Below are 20,113 nucleotides of genomic sequence, written 5' to 3'. Positions count from 1 at the left end.
GCTAGGGGGGCCTTTAAGTCGGGACAGGAAAGTAAGGCTTGGGCCAAGGCAGTTGGTGTCCTCCTCTTCTTCCTTCAGCACAGCTTTTCAGTCCTTCTTCTTGTGTGTCTGAGGAGGCAGGGTACTGGGTCGCCCCTAAATACTAATTTTAGGGGCGTTTCAAGTAGGCCAATGTGTCCCATCCTTGAGGTGGGTAAAACCCCCCATTATTCCACCCTCCAGTGGGAGGGGGCATATGCCTCTCTTTGTTTGGCTAGACCCCCCCATCTTCAAGATGCCAGGGACTGAGAGGTGGACTTCTCCTTCCCTTCTTCACCGGAGAGGTGGAGTTGGCAAAGATCGGCACACCTCTCCTCCTATTTCGGTTTCCCCGCTGATTCTCCCTCCCAAAGTGGGCGTCAGAACCGGTGGGGGCCAGTTGCTGGGAGCCGCAAAAGGCAGCACCAGCTTACAAAGGCAGCAAGCCTTTGAAGCTTCCGCTTCGTAGACCCTGCCCATCCTGGGGGGCCCAAGGTGTGCTCTGTTTCAGGACCCTGATAGCGGAGGCTCTCTACCCAGGGGTCCAGAAACATGTCTGGGTGGCAGCTGGCGAGCAGCCACTCAGCCAGGACACTAGAGTTTGGTTGTTTTTCAGGGGGCATCTCTAAGATGCCCTCTGAGTGCATTTGGCATCAAATCCAACACTGGTATCAGTGTGGGTTTAATGGGCTGAGAAGTTTGACACCAAACTTCAGTCTATAAAGCCATCATGGAGCTGTGGAGTTCTGGTGCCAAACTCTCAGCCTATGGTTTAAAATGACTTTGCTGCACTTACAATATGTGTGAATGACACATGTACTGTAGGGGCCCAGGGCTTATGCCACTGTGCCCTCATCTGTGGTATAGTGAACCCTTCCTTAGTGCTGTAACGCTAGAGAGGTGACTAACCTATGCCACAGGCAGTGTTTTGGTAGGCCTGGCACACAGGGATGAGTGCCATGTAGAATTGTAGTTTTAGGGTCTCCCCCTGGCACACAGACTGCACTGGCAGTGTGTATGGGTCAGGGGAGGAGTCTTTGAGGGTGTCAAAGTATATGCTTCAGCCCTCAGAGACTTTTTCTGGTCACAAGGCCCTTGGTACCCCTGGTATCTTTAACATGGGACTTATGTGTGGGCCAGAGGAGTGCCAATGTAGGAGCAAAGGTACAGTTTTGGGGAAGGAACACTTGCCCTGGGTCCCTGATTAGAAGGAACCCAGAGAACACTTATGTAAAGGCGCATCAAACATCAGGCAAAAAATGGGGGACAACCATGCGAAAGAAAGGGCACTTTCCTACATAAGCAATTGAGAAATTACAACGAGCAATAGAACTAGACAAACAGCTTGGTAAAAAATGTGGCTCATAATTGCATGTCATATTCTAGAAGATAAACTTTGGATGCATGGCAACGGATATCTGATTAATGGGAGTATTGACAATTGACCGTATAGTTTAGAGACATGTTGAGATTACACACATAATCTGACTTAATATGCCCAAAAGACAGCAAAGACAAGACGAGGAGAGCAAGAAAAAGAATATCAGAATTGAGAAGTAAGGGAAGGGTCGAAGAGGCGGGAGGGAATGAGAACATTGTCTGCTACACTGACCAAAGTATAGTAAGGACACATGGCACTCAGATCATAAGGTGGGCATACTAAAGGTGGGTCGCTTCTTCATCGAATTTGTTAAGTAGATGCTATGTACTGGTAGACAGCCTAAAGGAGCCCTGAAGGGGCAGTTGAGAGATAAGTGTACTTGAGAAAAAAGTTACCTGTGCCCATACATATGATTAGCAGATTTCCCATTTCGAATCTGTTTGAGCACAATGGTTAACAGAAGGTCAAGTAGTGCATACTCTACCCAGTTGGGAGTTACAAATATGCCTGTTGTATGCTAGAAGCAGCTTCTGAGATCAATAGAAAAGTTCGCCACAATACAGATAAGGCAGTTACATGGGTAACTTGTGGATTCATTTTAATATTTAGTGCTTACAGATTTCGACACATCCACACACACTACTATATAGTGCCTTAATGTTCTTCAAAAGGAAGCAGTGTATACCGGCTTGAGAATAGTTCATGACCAAAGCATTGATTCCACATAAGTAAAACAATTATGCTATGCTCATTGTTTTGCACATTGCTATAATTTTACGATGATCTGCTTGGAACCAACATCATTTGGTTGAACAGCCATTATTCTGCTCTTACCATCATCAATCCTAAAAAGTATTTGAATGTATATTTTTTGTGAATATTTAAAGGGTCTTCGCTGATTCCATCCAGAATTCCAACTGCCACAACTACCAGCAGATTGCAGCCACCCAAGAAGGTGATCATACCTGGTACACAGAGGTAAAACTAAAGGTAAAAGACAACAATTCCAAAATTGTGCCGTTTATTGGAACAGGAAAATACACATTTTCCTGACCAGAGTATAAACACCCTGTTTTACACCCTGATTTGTTAATTATGTTCCAGATTCCCCGTTTTCCCAGCCTTAACATATCCAAGGTGGATCTCGTGTTTCTTTACTACAAACTGACACTCTCGATCTAGATATGCCCAGTAGTAGATAAATCCAGGCTTCCAAGCAGCTACTACTTTTGTTCTTTTGTTCTCCTTCTGTACACCCTCTGCCCTGCCCCGTTCTTTTCTTCTTCTCTGATTGGCATCCATGGGATTTCTTTTCCCATGTCCAATAGTATTGGAGGTTTCTTTCTCTAGACTTGTTCATGAAAGTTTGTTTTCTAATGTGTGCCAAAAACATTCAACACAAAGGGATCATGGACATAGTCTTCGCTATTGATAATAACTATCAGTATTAGAAATCAGCATAATTTGCTTTCATTTAATTGCATGAAATTTTAAGGAAATGACACACAAATACATAAAAGGCAAATCCGGCTTTTAGCGTGAAATGTGTCCTTGCATCCATTTTCGACGTAAGGATACACTTTGTGCTAATAAATAGCGCCAAAATGCAGCGCGGCTAACTGCAGTCTCTCTCTTTCTGGTCGTTTGTGTGGCATTATGCAATATGATATAATTGTGTGATTTTTTTAATTTACATAGCAATTGTGATGAAAAATTCCTGAAATTATTAAATTAACACTAGCATAATTAAACATTCGCCCTGTCAACAATACATACGGACTGAAGGTAATAACTCCTGACATCTCCCGGCATTCTTGTGTTCTCTCTACTTCAGCTTCCCCCACACGAACAGTATGATATGCCAAACATTTATGTGGGATCTATGTTTTTGTGCTCCATGCTAGGCCTACTTTTTGCCGTAGCACACACAGTTTTTGCAGGCAGACAAATCCAAGTTGTTCATTCTGGTCTTAAAAAAAGCCACTGAAAGCCTGTTTATTTATTATAATAATGGACAGAACAACCATTCTACTTGCTTGGAAAGCATGCTATTATCCAGTCAGAAAGTACTCTGGAAGGGGTGGAACACAATCGTCTATCTCGAATGAGATATGTTTTTTAGGCAGTTTCATATCAAGCCTCTTTGTTCTGGCGATATAAAGGACATCAACTATTTCTCCTTGTACTTTACGGTATATTGTATTGTATTGTAATTATATTGAGATACCGCTTACCAACATTGACGAGGTGTTGAATCCCTTTTTGCTGAGTAGCACGCTACTCCAGAACCCAAAAAGGATTACTATAGTGAAACTTGGGTTAATTTGAGTGGTGGACATGTGAGTGTTAGTTGGATTGAAAAGGATAATGGAGGATAGAAGAGGGAACAGTTTAGAAAGTGTTTATTGGGAGATCATAGTAGTAAGATGAGGTTTGGGATGAGTTTAAGGAGAGATGGACAAGGGAAAATCCCTAGAAATGGATTAGGGAGATCATAGTAGTAGAATGAGTTTGAGATGAGTCAAAGGAGGAATAGGTGAGAGAAGAATTTAGAAGAGTTGTTTGCGATTTCATAGTGCTAAAATGAGGTGTTGGGTGATATAAGGAGGGATGAGTCTAAAAAGGGTTATTTGGAGATCATAGTAGTAGAATGAGGTTTGGGGTGCAGTAATTGGTTAGTCAGCAAAACAATTTTAAGGCCCATTTATCCTAAGGGCTGTGAAGAATACATTATTTTTTGTGGTAAAACACATACTAGTCTGTTCAGTTCCATCTCCCTGTAGCCTGCAGGCATTCTTTATTTTGTACTGATCAGTTGTTCCAGTCACACTGCTAGAAACCTTCTGGTGCACATCATCCCTAATACTAGAATCCTTTCTTAGTTGACGCATGTCTCCAAATTCATCAGTACCTGAACTAATATCCCCTCACTATCACTCCACTGATGCTTACACTGGGATTCAGTGTGGCATTATTGTTATTCCTCATTCCAAGTATGCCTTTCCAGGTCTACTTCTAGATCTACACTCTTTAGCATGTAAAATCATGTGTACCAAGGCAAATACTTACCAGTCCTTGCTGTTGTTCTCTGACCTAATTCTCTCCACCTCTTTTAATGCTGAAAGAAACTCGTTATTCCAGGTATCGAGAGATGATTTATTAGTTGCGTGAGCTGGTCCTATTTTGGCCAAAACTGGATTCCACTCAAGTCACTGTCAACAGATGCTGACATACACAGGACCTACATTTGAAACTAGTTGTGATATTCTTCCCTTTATGTGATCAATTTGTTCTTATACAGGAAGATCTTAGCTGACCAATTATGCTAGAAAATATTCGAAAGAAGATGCTCCCCAATATGAGCCACCTCTGCTAGAGCCTACGGCTAGCTGTCATATGGACCATACACAAAAGGAGCACAGAGGGAAATATTCAGACTCCGGTACCCTCCAATCACAACTTTTTATACACACAAACCTGGTCCTACTATACTCCAGGCAATTATATTCACAGTACCTCCAGTTGGCTCACTGGTGCGGCTATTCTTAACCTCACACTCAGTCGGAGAGTCTGCAACAGGGTGTGCCTATGTTTAAAATGTCCTCATAAAATCTCTGCGTGTCATTCACTATATGTCTACACTCCCTCTATTCAAGCTGTGCTTGTGCAACCCCGTGTGTGAGTGCTAAAAGGGAAAGATCCAGTTAAATCAAAGTAGAACAAAATCAGGAAAAAATGTGTGGTAGATGGGAAGGTACCTCACGGGAGCAACCACCAGGGAACTGCTGACAGGTTCTCGTCAGTGTGTTCCACTTCTCATCATTGGCTCCTTCCCATCATAAATAAACAAAATGCAAAGTAGGAAAAAAGGAAATTTAGTTAGCTCAAAAGTGTATTTCCCTACCCTAACCATGTGCCTATACCCCCATAGACATCAACACCGCTATTCAGTGTGATCCTGCTTTAAAAATGGTTTTAGTGGGAGTAGAAACTCAGCGCAGAATAAAGGTGTTCAAGAAGCTAGGGATTTCTAACTCCATTTTTAAAGCAGGATCACACTGAATAGCGGTGTTGATGTCTATGGGGGTATAGGCACATGGTTAGGGTAGGGAAATACACTTTTGAGCTAACTAAATTTCCTTTTTTCCTACTTTGCATTTTGTTTATTTATGATGGGATGGAGCCAATGATGAGAAGTGGAACACACTGACGAGAACCTGTCAGCAGTTCCCTGGTGGTTGCTCCCGTGAGGTACCTTCCCATCTACCACACATTTTTTCCTGATTTTGTTCTACTTTGATTTAACTGGATCTTTCCCTTTTAGCACTCACACACGGGGTTGCACAAGCATAGCTTGAATAGAGGGAGTGTAGACATATAGTGAATGACACGCAGAGATTTTATGAGGACATTTTAAACATAGGCACAACCTGTTGCAGACTCTTTGACTGAGTGTGAGGTTAAGAATAGCCGCACCAGTGAGCCAACTGGAGGTACTGTGAATATAATTGCCTGGAGTATAGTAGGACCAGGTTTGTGTGTATAAATAGCTGTCATATGGAACCTAAAGTTAATTGTTTGTGTTCCTCAGTAACTGGAGGGAATTTTCCTGATTTTATGAGATCACCAATTTCTGTTATAGGGTGTACATATACGGATGCAGTTTCCTTCTCTATTCCTGTGTTTTCCCAATTGTGCAGAATTTTGCACGCCCACAAAGGATTATTTTCCATGCCTTCTATACTGGGATTGCTAAGAAGACCGATTTGAGGTTTGCCTCAAAGTAGGCTTTGGTTTCCTCACAATGAAATCAGAAAAGCTTTCAGCTCTTAGCTACCAGGCATTCATTCAACAATTTATGTTGGCCCTCATATGGGGCACCAGAGAAAAATTTCTAAGGGTGATAGGCCTGATGAAGACCTGGGCATAATATGCACAGTACACATGTTGGTCAACTGAACCGTTGGGAAGAAGATGTGATTACGTTGGCAAAAACTATGATGAGAAATGGAGTAGTAAGTAAATTATCTCTGGGTCGGACTCCACAATCTTCAAGGGCCGCTAACTCCTAAGGATGTTGAACATCCAGAAAGGGTGAGAGTTCTGTATAAGGTGGCCAGCCCTCTTGTGTCCAATTGGGAGGTCCCTGGCTGAGTTAGACGTCCCCATTTTGCTTCAAGTGACTGCAAATGACATCAGCTACTTGGTTGGCTGTTTTTCTAGAGTTGGGAGGGGGGGGTTCTCTTTCCTATGGAGTAATATCTCTTTGGCTGAAATTTGGTGGAAATGGGTCTTATAAGATGTGTACAGTTTATCTTCTGGACACTCACATCATAGAGGAATTTGATATTTGGTAGGAGATGCCATATAGAAGACTTAGAGATGGAGAGGGATCAAAGAGCTAAACTAGCTTTTATGGAAAAATGACAATGGGTGGCGATTGGTGGGACCCTGTGAGACCCTGCAAGTTATTTCCTGCTACAGAGGCATTAGTCCTAGAGAGCTTTACCAGTGATATGTTAGACTTCGAGATTCTTTTGCCAGCTGCAATGAAGGGACTCCGTATTACATCTAAACGTTTTCCCAAATAGAGGGGCAGGAATGCAGACCTTAAACACCACTTTTAAGTAGGTCAATATTCTGTGATTAAGGCATCCAAAATCACTCCAAACTGCTTGATACCTATAGGTGCTTGCCATTTTAAAATCCACAGTGGAGGTGTATGTTCTACCATTGAAGCAATATTAAGGCAAGCCAAACAATTGGAGTTGCTGGATCAAGACACTGTTCTTGAAGAAATGTCTACTGGTGGTGCTGTTCAGAAAGAATAATACTTCTTCGTTATTAACTCCCCCAGACAGGTAGTAAGGCATAAAGCATTCCCTTAGGGAAATAAAAGCCACTATGTGCTTTGAACTGCGAGTTTTGTGGCACTACTCTGTTGTTATTGCACCCTATGGTCATTTATGGAGAATTTACACACCACTTCCATAAGGAGTCAAGAAAGCTTCTGCAAAATGTTGAAGGTAAGAATGCTGCTTCAGGTTAGGTGAGCAGGTCTGTGAGTGTCTCAGTGGAATTTTCTACTAGTGGTTAGTGCTTGGTTATGCCTCACTTCTTCATTCCAAATGCTCATCAGAAAATTAAGACCAGCCTTTCTGTGTGAGTGCAGTTTTTGGATTTACTACAGATCCGGAGATAAAGACTGAAGCAGAGACCTTCTTTTATTATCTCAAGAGCCAAACAAGAAAGTTTCTGAGTCTACGAGATTGCTTGTGCAGAACTGGGGTGGCATGGTGAGCAAAAGAACGATGGATTTAACTCAGATCACTTGACTGGGGGTGAATGTATGATTTATTCAGCATTCCGTCCATCATTTGTTTGCATAGCACTGTGTAGAATTCCAGGCAACATCCTGAATCACAGCCTGCTATCTTTGAATTTGACTGCACTGCTCTTGAGTACTGATCTTACAGATAGGTGAATCTTCACTCTGGGTTCATGAACTTCGTGGAAAAGGCTATGTTTAGTATCACAGTCATCAAGCAACTTCAAGTGGGTGTTATGCTGCATTTTGTATCTACAGAGGTAGATTGATCCAAGAACATGCGAAGAACTGCTGTATGTTTTTTATGAAGATAAAATTGGACTACAGTTTTATCTGCTACTAGGCTAACAGCAATTTTGTTTCATTATGTGTTTCTTCCTCACCTTCTCCTGGAGGTGTCTTTTGTCTTTGCCTGTAATTTATCTGTTGAGAGTAATCTACACTGATACTGGCCCAGATTCTTGTGTTCTGTGACAAACGTTTTGTCTGTCTGTCCTAGATTGCTTCTGTTGCATTAAGGAACTTTTGTTGCACAACTTGGAGTCATGCTTGATCCCAATGCACCATAAGCAGACATCATGTGGGTTTGTTACCAACATCTGCTTCTGATACAGGCAGCCTGGCTTAATACCAGATGTTTTCAGAGGCAATATCCCTGCACAGTGTCCAAGTTGGCTTACAGTTTTGAGAATTTGGTGAAAACTAAATTGGTGGGAGCAGAGGGCATGTCCATCAGGGAGGCCTGAATGTCCACTGAAAAGCCAGTGGAACACATCAAGTCATGGTGTTGAAGTGTGACAGCAGTGCTAATGGTCCTTTCCAGTACTTAACTTGAGCAGGTGGTTGCAGGTAGGGCTCACCTGCACTTATTTCTGGGGACTTGCACTTATTTTTCCTCTCAAAATGTGACCTAGAGCAAGAGAGAGAAAAACACAACAGGGGCAAAAAAGGAGGAAAAGAAAGACAGAAAAACAGTGAGAAAGAAGGATAAAAAGGAACCTGCTAGAATAGGATATAGGGTAAGGGAGTGTCTGGTGGTGGATGAAAGAGGCATGACATGGAATCAAGACTATGCAGATTTGGTATTCTGCAACCGCAACATTCAGAAGAGCCAGCTGTAGACTTCTGATCATAACAACACTTATTCTTTTCCAAATTACGCTCTGACCTGGCCACAGTATTAACTTGTGGTTTGAGGCCTTTAATTACTGATGTCCCAGTGTCCGACCTACTATGGGTCCTGAGCAACTGGGCCAAGTACTCCTTCAGACCTTGACTTTTAATTGTAGCGCATGTTGAACAGTCAAAGGCTTCTCGGGTGAAGGGGGGGATGTAGAAGCCGAGGGTGGGGCGGGTGACCACAGATTTACAACACAAAATATCTTCTGCAACAGAAATAAATTATTGTCCAGTCAAATACTTGCTTTTATGAGAAAAGGATTATTTATATACCAACACAACGTATAATTAGGTGCTCACAAACAAAACACACAGTCCATTCACAATAGGCGACCTTCAGGCTAAGCCCTAATAGCCTAATTTTCAGAAGTCTGACAATTATTAAAGTCAAAAGTGTTCCCAGTGCTGAAGCACTATATGGCAGGCAAGTTCCCCGGGGTTATCTGGGCCGTAAATCAGCCCTACCTGCACCAGCAGGATCTGAATGACCAAAATCTCCTAACACACATATACAAGGCCAGGAAGAAAAATATGAATGCCATTTCCGTTGCGGAGGTGGCTTATTTCTCCTCTCGAGTCCTTAAATCCTCAAATAGATCCAAGGATATTTTCACCATTCTTAATGAATTAACAAACTTGGATAATGTCCGCCCCAGGATAACTCCGACCCAGTCTCTCTGTGACTCACTTAATACTTACTTCAGTGAGAAAATTGTAGACATTAAAGCCAGCATCCCCCAGTCTGTGACTCCAATTACTACTGGTATGGCAATCAAGAACAGCCCTGGTACTCTCAGTAGTTTCCCACCTATCACCCAGGATCAATTTCAGGAACTACTAACAAGAGTTAAATCCGGTGCCCCCTCGGACAGCTGCCCCCCTTACATCCTGAAAGAGTGTTTTTCCGTCCTCCCGGCCCCTGCCCTTACACTCCTGAATGATTCTCTGACTTCCGGACTAGTCCCTCTGGCCTTTAAGGAAGCCACTGTCATACCGCTCTTGAAAAAACCTGGGGCTGATCCATCTTATTATTATTATTATTATTTGAAAGTTTTATATAGCGCGAACAAGATCTTTGCAGATATCAGAGCGCTTTACAAGGACAAGGGGGTGATAGAATAATAGAATGTAATAGTTGAGGTAGTGTAGGTACAAGGTGCATAGTCAAACAGGTGCGCCAATAATCTAAAAGTACAAAAAGATGGAGCATATACTTGTTTAAGCGTGCTTAAAATGCTTTTGGAGATAGCATAAAGGTAGGCATAGTTGAGGTAGGTGAGTACAGGGTGTATAGTCACACAGGTGCATCAGTAGTACAAGAGTAGGAATAGTTGAGGTGGTGTAGGTACAGTATGCAAAGTCAGACAGGTGCATCAACAATATAAAAATATACAAAGAGGGAACGTATACAATCAAATAAGTCGATAATACAAGTAATACAAATAGTCCAAGGGGTCAGGCAGGTAGTACAGAGCGGATTCTTGAGAAATAAAGAATAATAGATCATGTGTATTTAGCCATGAGGATCGCTTTTACTTCTTTCTTAAAAAGTTTGTTGGAGGAGATGAGCCTGGTTTCAGGAGGGAGTGAGTTCCAGATCCTGGGCGCCATTCCTGAGAAGGAGCGTTTATAGGTTTTTTCCTTCCGAAATCTTCGAGGCTTCAGCAGAAGATTGTCTGTACTTCTAGTAGCTCTAGAGCCACCAGAAATTGTCAGCTTTTGAGTGAGGTAGGCGGGTGAGTTCATGTGTACAGCCTTGTGTGTCATGCAGGCGATTTTCAGATGTATTCTGGCTTCAAAAGGTAGCCAGTTCAGGGATTTAAAGTCAAGGGAAATATGCAAGTGTTTTTTTGAGCCAGTGATGAGTCTCGCTGCAGCGTTAAGGGACGCTCTTAGGGGTGCCGTTGTAGTTAGGGGGAGCCCGCAGAGGGCGGTGCTACCGTATTCTATGTGCGGGATGACTATAGATTGTACTGCAGTTTGGAAGTCTTTGGCTGGAAGGAAGGGTTTAAGTTTTCTCAAGGTATTGATTTGGAAGTTCGCTCCTTTGGTTGCCTTGCTGATGTGCTGCTGCATGTTGAGATTGGCGTCAAGTGTTATGCCTAAAGATTTTGCTGAGTCTACGATGGTAGGTTGTACATTTAGAGCCGTTAGGTGCTTAAGCCATGTTTGAGCGGTAGAGATTTTTGCGGGAGGTGAGATCAGGAGGAACTCAGTCTTCAGCTCATTGAGTTTGAGGTGATTCTCGGCAAGCCAGGATTGGGTGTTTCTGATCGTGGTGTTCAGAAGCATGATGTCCTTGGGAGATTGTGTTTTGAGATAAAGTTGGGTGTCGTCGGCATACATGTGAAAGTGAACATTGGATGCTTGTAGCAAAGTAGTGAGAGGTTCAATAACTAGGTTGAACAGTGTTGGGGAGAGGGAGGATCCTTGAGGGACGCCTAGCGATACAGGTACCGGATTGGACATCAGGTTGTTGCTTTTGAATCTCTGAGACCAGTTGTTTAGAAAGGAGGTGAACCACTTGAGAACAGTCCCCCAGATATGCCCATTCTTGTGTTTAATAGTTTGAGTAGGTTCTCATGTTTAACTGTGTCGAATGCTGAGGAGAGATCAAGAAGGATGAGGAGGCAGGTATCGTTTTGGTCTAGGATTTGGAGGGCGTCGTCAACTATGTGAGTCATAGCAGTTTCGGTACTGTGCCCTGCTCGGAAGTCTGATTGATGAGGGTTGAGGAGATCAAACTTATCTATGTGTTTAGTCAGTTGTAGCTGTACGCATTTTTTCAACAGTTTAGCGAGAGTGGGAATATTTGTAATTGGACGGTAATTGTTTAGATCAGTGGGGTCTGCTGTTGGTTTTTTTAGTAGCGGTGTGACTTGTCCGACTTTGAGGGCGTTAGGGATGGATCCTTGTTGAAGAGAGCTATTGATAATCTTAGTCCAGAGTGGGAGGAGCAAAGGGGTAAAGTCTTTTACAGCGTTAGCAGGAAGGGGGTCAGTGAGGTGATTGGATGGTTTCAGGGTGCTGAGCAATCTGCCAATTTCTTCTTCGGAGTAGGTGCCAAAGGATGACCATGTAGCATTGTTCTTTGGTTCAGACGCTGCTGTGTGTTGGGGGTTGGAGTAAAGGATTGCGTCATTGAGGAGATCGCTTCTTATGTTGTCGGTTTTTTGGTTAAAGAAAGCAGAGAAGTCTTCACAGGAAGGTGTAACGCCCATGGTGCTGCGTGTCTGGGGTTGTTCTTTGGATTGTGTTCTGATTAGCTCAAACAGTTTTCTTGGGCGGTTTTTTGCTTGGGCGAGCTGGAGGCTGAAGAAATCTCTTTTTTTTTGAGCGTTTTATTTTCCTGAAGTAGGCGTTTCTCTGTTTCTTCAGGGTTTTTAGGTGCAGTGCAGAGGGGGCTGATCTCCAGGTGCGCTCTGCCATTCGCATGGCCCGTCTATCTTCATTGAGGCTCCGGTCATACCATGGGTTGGAGATCTTGGACGAAACTCTTTTCAGTTGCATGGGTGCAGCCTCATTGATTATTGTGGTCATAGCATTGAGATAGTGGTCAGTCAGGAGTTGAACGTCCGTAGCGCCGGAAGGGGGAAGTAGGAGATTGCAGCTGTTAGGCGGTAAGGAGTTTGGGTTGAGTTTCTTCATGTCTCTTTTCCAAACTTTTGGCTTAGAGGGTTGAACTGGGTTAAATTTAATTTTTTCATTGATAAGGAAGGAGACAATATGATGATCTGACCAGTCACAAGGTTGGATTGACTCAAGTTGAATAGCGTCCTCTTTGGAGATGATAAGGTCGAGGATAGAACCTTTCTCATGGGTCGGGCTATTGCATATTTGGGTGAGATCAAGGGCGTTGAGGAAGTTTTTGAGGCTATTTACCACTGTGTCACTGCTGTCATTCCAATGGAGATTGTAGTCGCCAAGGAAAATTTGGGTGTTTTGCCGTCCTGAGTTGGTTGAGATTGTGTCCATGAGTTGTTGGGAGAAGGAGAGCTTGTCCCCAGGCGGGTGGTATATGATGTGTAGTGAGCATACCGGTTTGCTTTCGCTGATGACATCAAGGCAGAGGTATTCACAGGAAGTAAGAGAGGGGGCGGACGCTTTAATAACTGAGAGGTTGCTTCTGTAAATACAGGCAATTCCACCACCTGTCTTTTTGGTCCTGTCAAGTCTAATGATACAGTAGTTGGGGGGGACTAGGATATCCATGATAGGTGTAAAAGAATCAGACAACCATGTTTCAGTCAGAATGGCTAGATCCGATTCCAGAGAAATGATGAGATCGGCGACCCCCGCGGAATGTTTTGGGCCGATCTGCAATTGAGAAGTATGCATTTGAGTCTAGGGGTGCAGAGGGTGGAGGAAGGTTCTATAGTGAGGGGTACATTTGTGAGGTTGTTGGGGACGGAGCCTCTGTTTTTATGCATGCGGTGCCTGAGGGGGTTAGAGATAATCGTTGGGATGGACAGATGGTTGGTGGCTAGGCGATTTTGGGGAGCCGGGACGTAAGAGTGGAGAAGGGTGTGTATGTCATGGTCTGAGATCGTATTGGTAGTGCGTCTGGGGCGATTGGTGGTATTGCGAGAGGGGATAGAGGTCCAGTGTGGGGAGTGTTGTGTGATAAGGCGAGTAGGAGGTGAGGAGGAAGTGTTGTTAGGTGTAAAGGGAGTATTGCGATTGGTGGTATTGCAATTGCGTTTGGTATTGCGATTGGTGGTATTGCGAGAGGGGATAGAGGTCCAGTGTGGGAGTGTTGTGTGGTAAGGCGAGTAGGAGGTGAGGGGGAAGTGTTATTAGGTGTAAAGGTGGTGGTGGGAGGGGGGTGTTTGGGGTGTGTGGGGTGTGTGATGAGCAACTCTTTGATGGAGTGTAGTTCTTCTTTCATTTGGAGGAGGGTGGACATAATCATGTCCAGCGTGGTGTTGGGCGCGGAGTTGGGGAAGGGTACTGGCGGTGAGCAGGCGTATAAGTTGCTGGAGAAGGGGGGGAATCGGGGTGGAGAGGTGGAGCTGGTGAAGGGGTTGGAAGTGTTAGAGAGAGGATTGGTGTTAGGGTTGGTGTTGGCGTTATTGGGCAGGGCATCAGTGCTAAGAGGGGAAGGGTAAATGGGGCGGTGTGGAGGCTGGGGGTTGCGGGGGTGGAGGTGGGATAGTGGGGAGTGAGAGTGGGGGGTAAGAGGTTGAAGGAGGGGTGAAGGCTAGGCGTGACGGGAGTGCTAAGTGTGGGGGGAGATAGGCGGAGAGAGTTGGTTGGGGGTGCAGTTGGGGGAGGAGGGGTGTTCTGAGACGATTGGTGTGAAGGACAGGACGGGAGTGCAAAGTGTGGGGGGGTATGGGAAGATGAGCGGAGGTACGAGGGTTAACACAGAACAAGTGTCCAAGAGTGGAGTGGCAGCATATAGTGCAGCCCTGATGAAACTGCCAAAACTGTGGTGGCAGTGAAACATGTCAGCATTTTAAATAGGTAATGGTATGCAGGAATAGCTACCAGTCTTTTTATTGGTACAGCACACCTGTTTCCCTACGAATAAAATTGGTTAATGGGATCTGGTTGCTGTGTTGTGTGCACTAATTTGTTTTGTGTTTGTCACTAGCAGATGCCTCTGCTTCCCACTGTTTGTCACACTTTTTTGGTTGTTTGTTTTGGACACTCCTTTTTCTACTTGCTTTGAGAAACAAGTGACTACCGATGATGAGACAGGGGCTTGTCTGGAAATTTCATACCAGTTACCCCGTTGGTGGTGTTTCCGTGAGGTGTCATTTGTTTTCTCACACATTTTTTCTATATAGATATTGATCCAACATTGCTGGTGTGGATAATTGGTATTGACCGCGGAAGGTCAGACAATCTGCAATTCTTTGTTCTGTGTCGCTGTCAAGGAAGTTGGGCTGTTTTAACATTAAAATTGGGACGCAAAGCAGTGAAGTATTCCCTTACAAATTATACGGGATTGGAATAGTTATCAGTACAGTTAGACTGGTCTATCCCCGAGTAACTGACATTTGTGGACGTCCACTCGACATGGTCTTTTGTTGTGTATCTAGTTCTGAGTGGAGGGCGTCCCTGTTTGATTCCCTCTGTGCTCCTATTGATAGTTGGACTTTACAGCCAAGCATACCAATAACTCTCCATCCCATATCTACGATTATGTTACTGTTGATCTCAGCGCCAAGAAACCAATCGGTGATAGTGCGCTTAACAAATGCCTTATTAACATAACATAACACACCCACATGTGGCTTGTGAGGGGGATTCAGTCGAAAGTCACTAAGTTCCTCTCATGCGGTCCTGTGGAGGCAGCCGCCGGGGGTCCTTGATGGTCCTCCGGACCAGGTACATTTCCTGGGATCTTTCCCACAGCAGGGGGAGGGAGGGCTTTGATGCTCCTAGTGCTGGTCCTCAGTCAGGGCTTGGGCCTGTATGGGTCGCCACAGTGGTCTCTTCCTCGCAACAATGGTCTTGAGCTGACCAAGCTCCTTGTCTCGTCACTGTGGCCCCCCTAGAATACGGGGTCACCTTCCTAACTCTGTACACGGGCTACAGCCCGATTGGCATAGCAGCAGTTTTCACGACGGCCCCACCTGGCATACAGGATCACCGATTTTGCTCAGCACATGGGCGGAGGCCTCGCCTGGCATATGAGATCACCAATTTCACTCAGAGAACTGGCTACAGCCCAATCAGCACAGCAGCAATGTTCACAGCAGCCCCTTCTGGCGTACCGGGTTGCCTACTTCCAACTTGCCCACAGGCGATGACTTGATTGGTGCAGCAAAGTTCACAACTCACTTCATGGCGGCCTTCCTCTGGCAACCCAATCAGTGAGGCACCTGTCTCCTCACAACTCTCTACAGGGATCCAGTCGCCAGGATCCCCCACTGGACCTCGCTCCCTCCAGCGCTCCCTGCATTCCTCAGCAGGCAAGTCAACTAAAGGAGGCTTGGGTCCGTAAGCTACCTAGATTGGACCACTTCAATTTTGTATACACACATTGTATCTAGATAGCATAGTTTAAACAAATTGCTACAAAAAACGAGCCTCTGTCCTTAATTCAGAAGCCTATGTGATTTATTTCACTTTTCTTTTTCTACTTTAAGAAAACTGAGATTTTTGCATTTTGATCATGTCGGACAACACTTCTTTTTGCAACATGTATAACAAACACAGTAGAAAAGTACGTAACACACAAATCATAGAACTAAACGATAAACAAGTATAACGTGACAAAACATACCAAGACATGTAAGACCAGTCTCTTAATACATTTGGAAACACTAGGTGGAAAAATATGATTCAATAAAGAATGTCTTTTGTTATCCTGCCAGTATTTGTGGCTCTGGTAATTCATAGTTTTTGAGGGGTGTTGTCAATAGGAGAGAGGTGTTGGTACAAAGATTCTCTCGTGGCACCCCTGTAAGTGCCTTATCCCAAGAGCTGATGTCAACGTGTTTCAAACCCCATCTTATTGGGGAGTTCTTGTCTGGACCTGGACTTGGTCTAGTCAAGTGAAAGAAAATGAAAAACGTATATTTTTGTAACTGTAGGAAACCCTATCCCATTGCTTTTATTGATTCAACTGCACAAAGTGCTTTCTATTTATTAAAAGTACAGGAGGGCTGCAATGATCCTCAGTGGCAATCCTGAGCAAATCATCAAAGTGGGGTGCGGAAGTTGGTTTCATAATACATCCATATTCGGTCTGGGAAAAGTGCGAGAACAGTTCATTAGTGATATTGAACCTTTACTGTGAATTCACTCTGATAGAAAACGTGGGATTTAAAGACTTGCCTGTGTTTGAACAGATCTTTTGTATATTCGGGCGTCCTGCCTCGTTTTGAGTAATCCACCTGCTTGAAATGACAAGCGTTTAGACAAGCGTGGGGGAGCCGCTTTGTTGGTTATGCAGGAATAGTCAGACTTGCACGCCATTTATTTTTGGTTGCGGCATGCTTTAGAAGTTTAAATGCCCCGCTGCGTGTGTGATACAATCGCACTCGTTGTGTAAGCTTTGATTCAATATACATTTGGCAGTGTGAGTTCCTTAGCAGGCAGGCAGGCATTGATGCTCCAGGTCCTGGGGTAGGTGGTCTTGGATTTCCTGGGTGATGTTCCCTCACCCAGCAGACCGGCAGGCCCTGGCCCCCAGTCCTGGTCACAAGCAGATGGTATGCGGGTCTTCTCTTCCTCGCACAGCCCGACTGGCTTCTTGAAAGTTGGCCATTTTTGGGGACCCCAAACTCCCCTTCTTATTGTCCATTTCCAGGCAACAAATGTGATTTTTAGTCTGAGTCGTTGAAGTGTATGTTATGGGTATGCCTCCTTTTGAAGTGTCCTCTCCTCTGCCATGCCTCTCTTTCAGAAAGCAGTCTGTCGCAGCAGGAGCAACTCCAATTCTGGAAGGCCCACAACACAGGCCATGGGAGTGACTAGAGGTTCACACATGGATGCCAGACACAGTGAAATGCATATTTAACGGTCACCCCGATACCTCAGCCTCTTTCCTGCGATGTACTTAGAACCCTTTCCAGTGACATCTCTCTGAATCTAAGAGCAACCTTTGAAGTGTACCGAAGGACCTGGTTCTCCTTTCTTCCAGTGTGTCCCACACAGCTCACAGGAATGCATAGGAATCCACAAATTTGTCTGGGTGGACTCTTTTAGCTCATGTTCCGCCAGTTATCCGTGGGTGCCCGTAAATGGAACACAGTGTCTTCTATGTATTGTACCATTCACAGGCATACATACTCCCAGCTCATGTATATGTATATATATATATATGTGTGTGGAGAAGTGTGGCTCACTGGTTAGAGGAGGCAGACCTGGAAGCAGAGGTCAGCCCTGGACCAGGGTTCAATTCCCAGCTCGGTGGGGTCTTGAGTCCTAAAATGTCCATGGACTCGACAATTCTCGCTCCAGTGCCTACTCGATTCACGGGTTCACACTCTGCGACTCTGGGCAATAGCTTGCTTAATCTCCACAACGGCCCCTCGTGGCGGGATGCCTGGCTTTCACCTTGTGGATACCCTGCCGGGGTTATCTCACAGGGGAATACTAGGACGGGTTCCCTAAGCAAGCGCTTAGAGACCGGTTGGTGATTTGCGCTATATAAATTCCTGTACATTTACATATCCATTTACATAACCCACACGTATTGCGCAGCACTACACACCAAACTGATGTAGGCCAAGGGTGTGTTAAGCAAACAGCTGCAGAACTTAAATGGGGGAGCCTGTTCCTCACTCAAAACATACAAGTAAAAGGTCTTTTAAACTCCTGCTGATCATTACACAATATGCTGCCACCACCGTGCTCATACTGCTTAACTCGTGGCAAAAGCCTTTCACCAATGTAAGAGTAGCGCTTTGTGAGCCTCTCCAGATCCAAAAAAAGACCATAATCCATGAGACACGCCTATGTCATTGCTTACATGCATGATCTGTGTTCGTCCATGACAAAAGAAATTTGCATCAGGGATCCAGACATCGTTGTAGTCGGGGCCCTCCTGGCAAAGGTACACGCCCATCGCCATGCAAGGGACATTTTCATCTCAACAATGCAGGTTTGCTCCTATTATACACAGGTCTCTTCATGTCCTTCGACAGGGTCAAGGCTGAAGCCTCATGGTGGCACCTGGCAGCGATAAAGTGGTCCTGCTAGGAACGATTTTCAGCCAGGCCTACACTTGATAGGTATCCTTAAGGGGAGGAACCAGCAGGTGATCTATACATAAGATAGCCCCTTGAATGCTTATAAATAGAGGAATATGTAGTTTAAAGAAAATAGAATTGGAAAGTATAGTTTTAGAAAGTTGTTTCAGAACACTTCTGGACTGTGGGCAGCACAGTGAACTGCACATAATTTCCTTTCAGTGTGTCTGGATATTTACATGTCCACAACACAGTTGGCAATATGTTTTTTTAAATCTATTTGTGATCACTTGAATAGATCCCATCAAAATCTATATTTGAGTCATTAGGACTTCAGTCATCTATTCCTCTGGCTTCATGAATGTGGAAGGGAATGTGTTATACCGGTTTACTTGCCTTTTGCTACCATAACTATGTAACCTTTAAGGATTGGTAGGTTTTCTTTAAAGTTAGCAAATATGTCACAAAAAATTGCTTTTCGTAACTTTTATTTTAGTGTGCATAAGAAATGTTTTTTGTTTATTTTTTCAGTAATTTATTCATTACTTTTTTCTTTCAGGAGTACATGAACATTTGAATTGACTTCAATTGATTTGTGGCTTTTTTATGATAGCCACGTTTGAAGGATATCTGCAGAACATGCCTTGCAATTGCTGTTGAGATTTTTTTTTAACCCCATCTGTGTGATACACAGGGTTTTCCCCCAAAGTCTAGATTTTTATTTGGGGAAAGCAATTTTAATTCTTTTGACCAGTCATCCTAGACTTCGCCAGAGAGTTCTGCATGTAGTGGAAGAATACGACTTCTGGTATGGAATACTACTGGGCTGCAGTACTGAATCATTTCAGAAATGGACACCTTGGAATGTATCAGTTTTACAAGTAGCTCAACCACTATATTATATCGATGTAAGCACATTTAAATTTTTTTTATATCTCCGGAGCTGCATACATGATGCCTCATGAAAGCAAGTGTACTTTTATATATTTATTTATACAGCTTTTTTTAGTTTTGATTTTATTGGAGAAATCACAGATAAAACATTCATTACACATGAAAAAGGAATTAATGGGTGGAAGAGTTATAAAAAATTGAAAAGCTTAACTTAAACCCTTGTATTTAATATTAAGCATTAGAGTCCTCTACAGAAAAGAATCCCACAATTCAGCGAATCTCCGCGTAGACCCTGAGCATATACTTTTTCACGTTCTTTAATCTTCAATATTTTGACTTTTCATTGTTCAAAAGGTCTATTCGAAGAACGCCAATTTAGCCAAATTAAAGAGCCTGCAACCAATGTTATTATATACATTATTTTGTGATTTCTTAAACTTGTTTCCCAGTGCTGAGCAAAGCCCAGTGGAATTAATTGAGGATCTGTGGGACATACAATTCAATACCGCAGTAATGTAGAATATCCTGCCAAAATCCTATTTTGGGTTATGAAAAAACTATGTGGGTCCAATTAACTACCCCTTCTTGCGCACATCTAAACGGGTGTGTGTAACTTGAGGCATAATCCTTCTTAAAAATGACGGTGGTCTTCTATATAATAAC

General features: G+C 43.8%; 1 protein-coding gene across 1 annotated transcript in view; it reads left to right on the top strand.

Moving 5' to 3' along the window:
* PSRC1 (proline and serine rich coiled-coil 1) overlaps positions 1-19,863 on the top strand; it is a 317,916-nt gene extending 298,053 nt beyond the window's left edge. The window contains exons 7-8 of the mRNA XM_086952027.1: positions 2,287-2,389; positions 19,116-19,863. Of these exons, the coding sequence (XP_086808153.1) occupies positions 2,287-2,381 (95 nt within the window). The 3' untranslated portion in view covers positions 2,382-2,389; positions 19,116-19,863. The remainder of the gene's footprint in view (positions 1-2,286; positions 2,390-19,115) is intronic.
* Positions 19,864-20,113: the final 250 nt, after the last annotated feature.

Source organism: Lissotriton vulgaris, unplaced genomic scaffold (assembly GCF_964263255.1).
Source record: "Lissotriton vulgaris unplaced genomic scaffold, aLisVul1.2 SCAFFOLD_797, whole genome shotgun sequence".
Classification (NCBI taxonomy): Eukaryota; Metazoa; Chordata; class Amphibia; order Caudata; family Salamandridae; genus Lissotriton; species Lissotriton vulgaris.
This window is presented reverse-complemented; position numbering and strand designations above follow the sequence as displayed.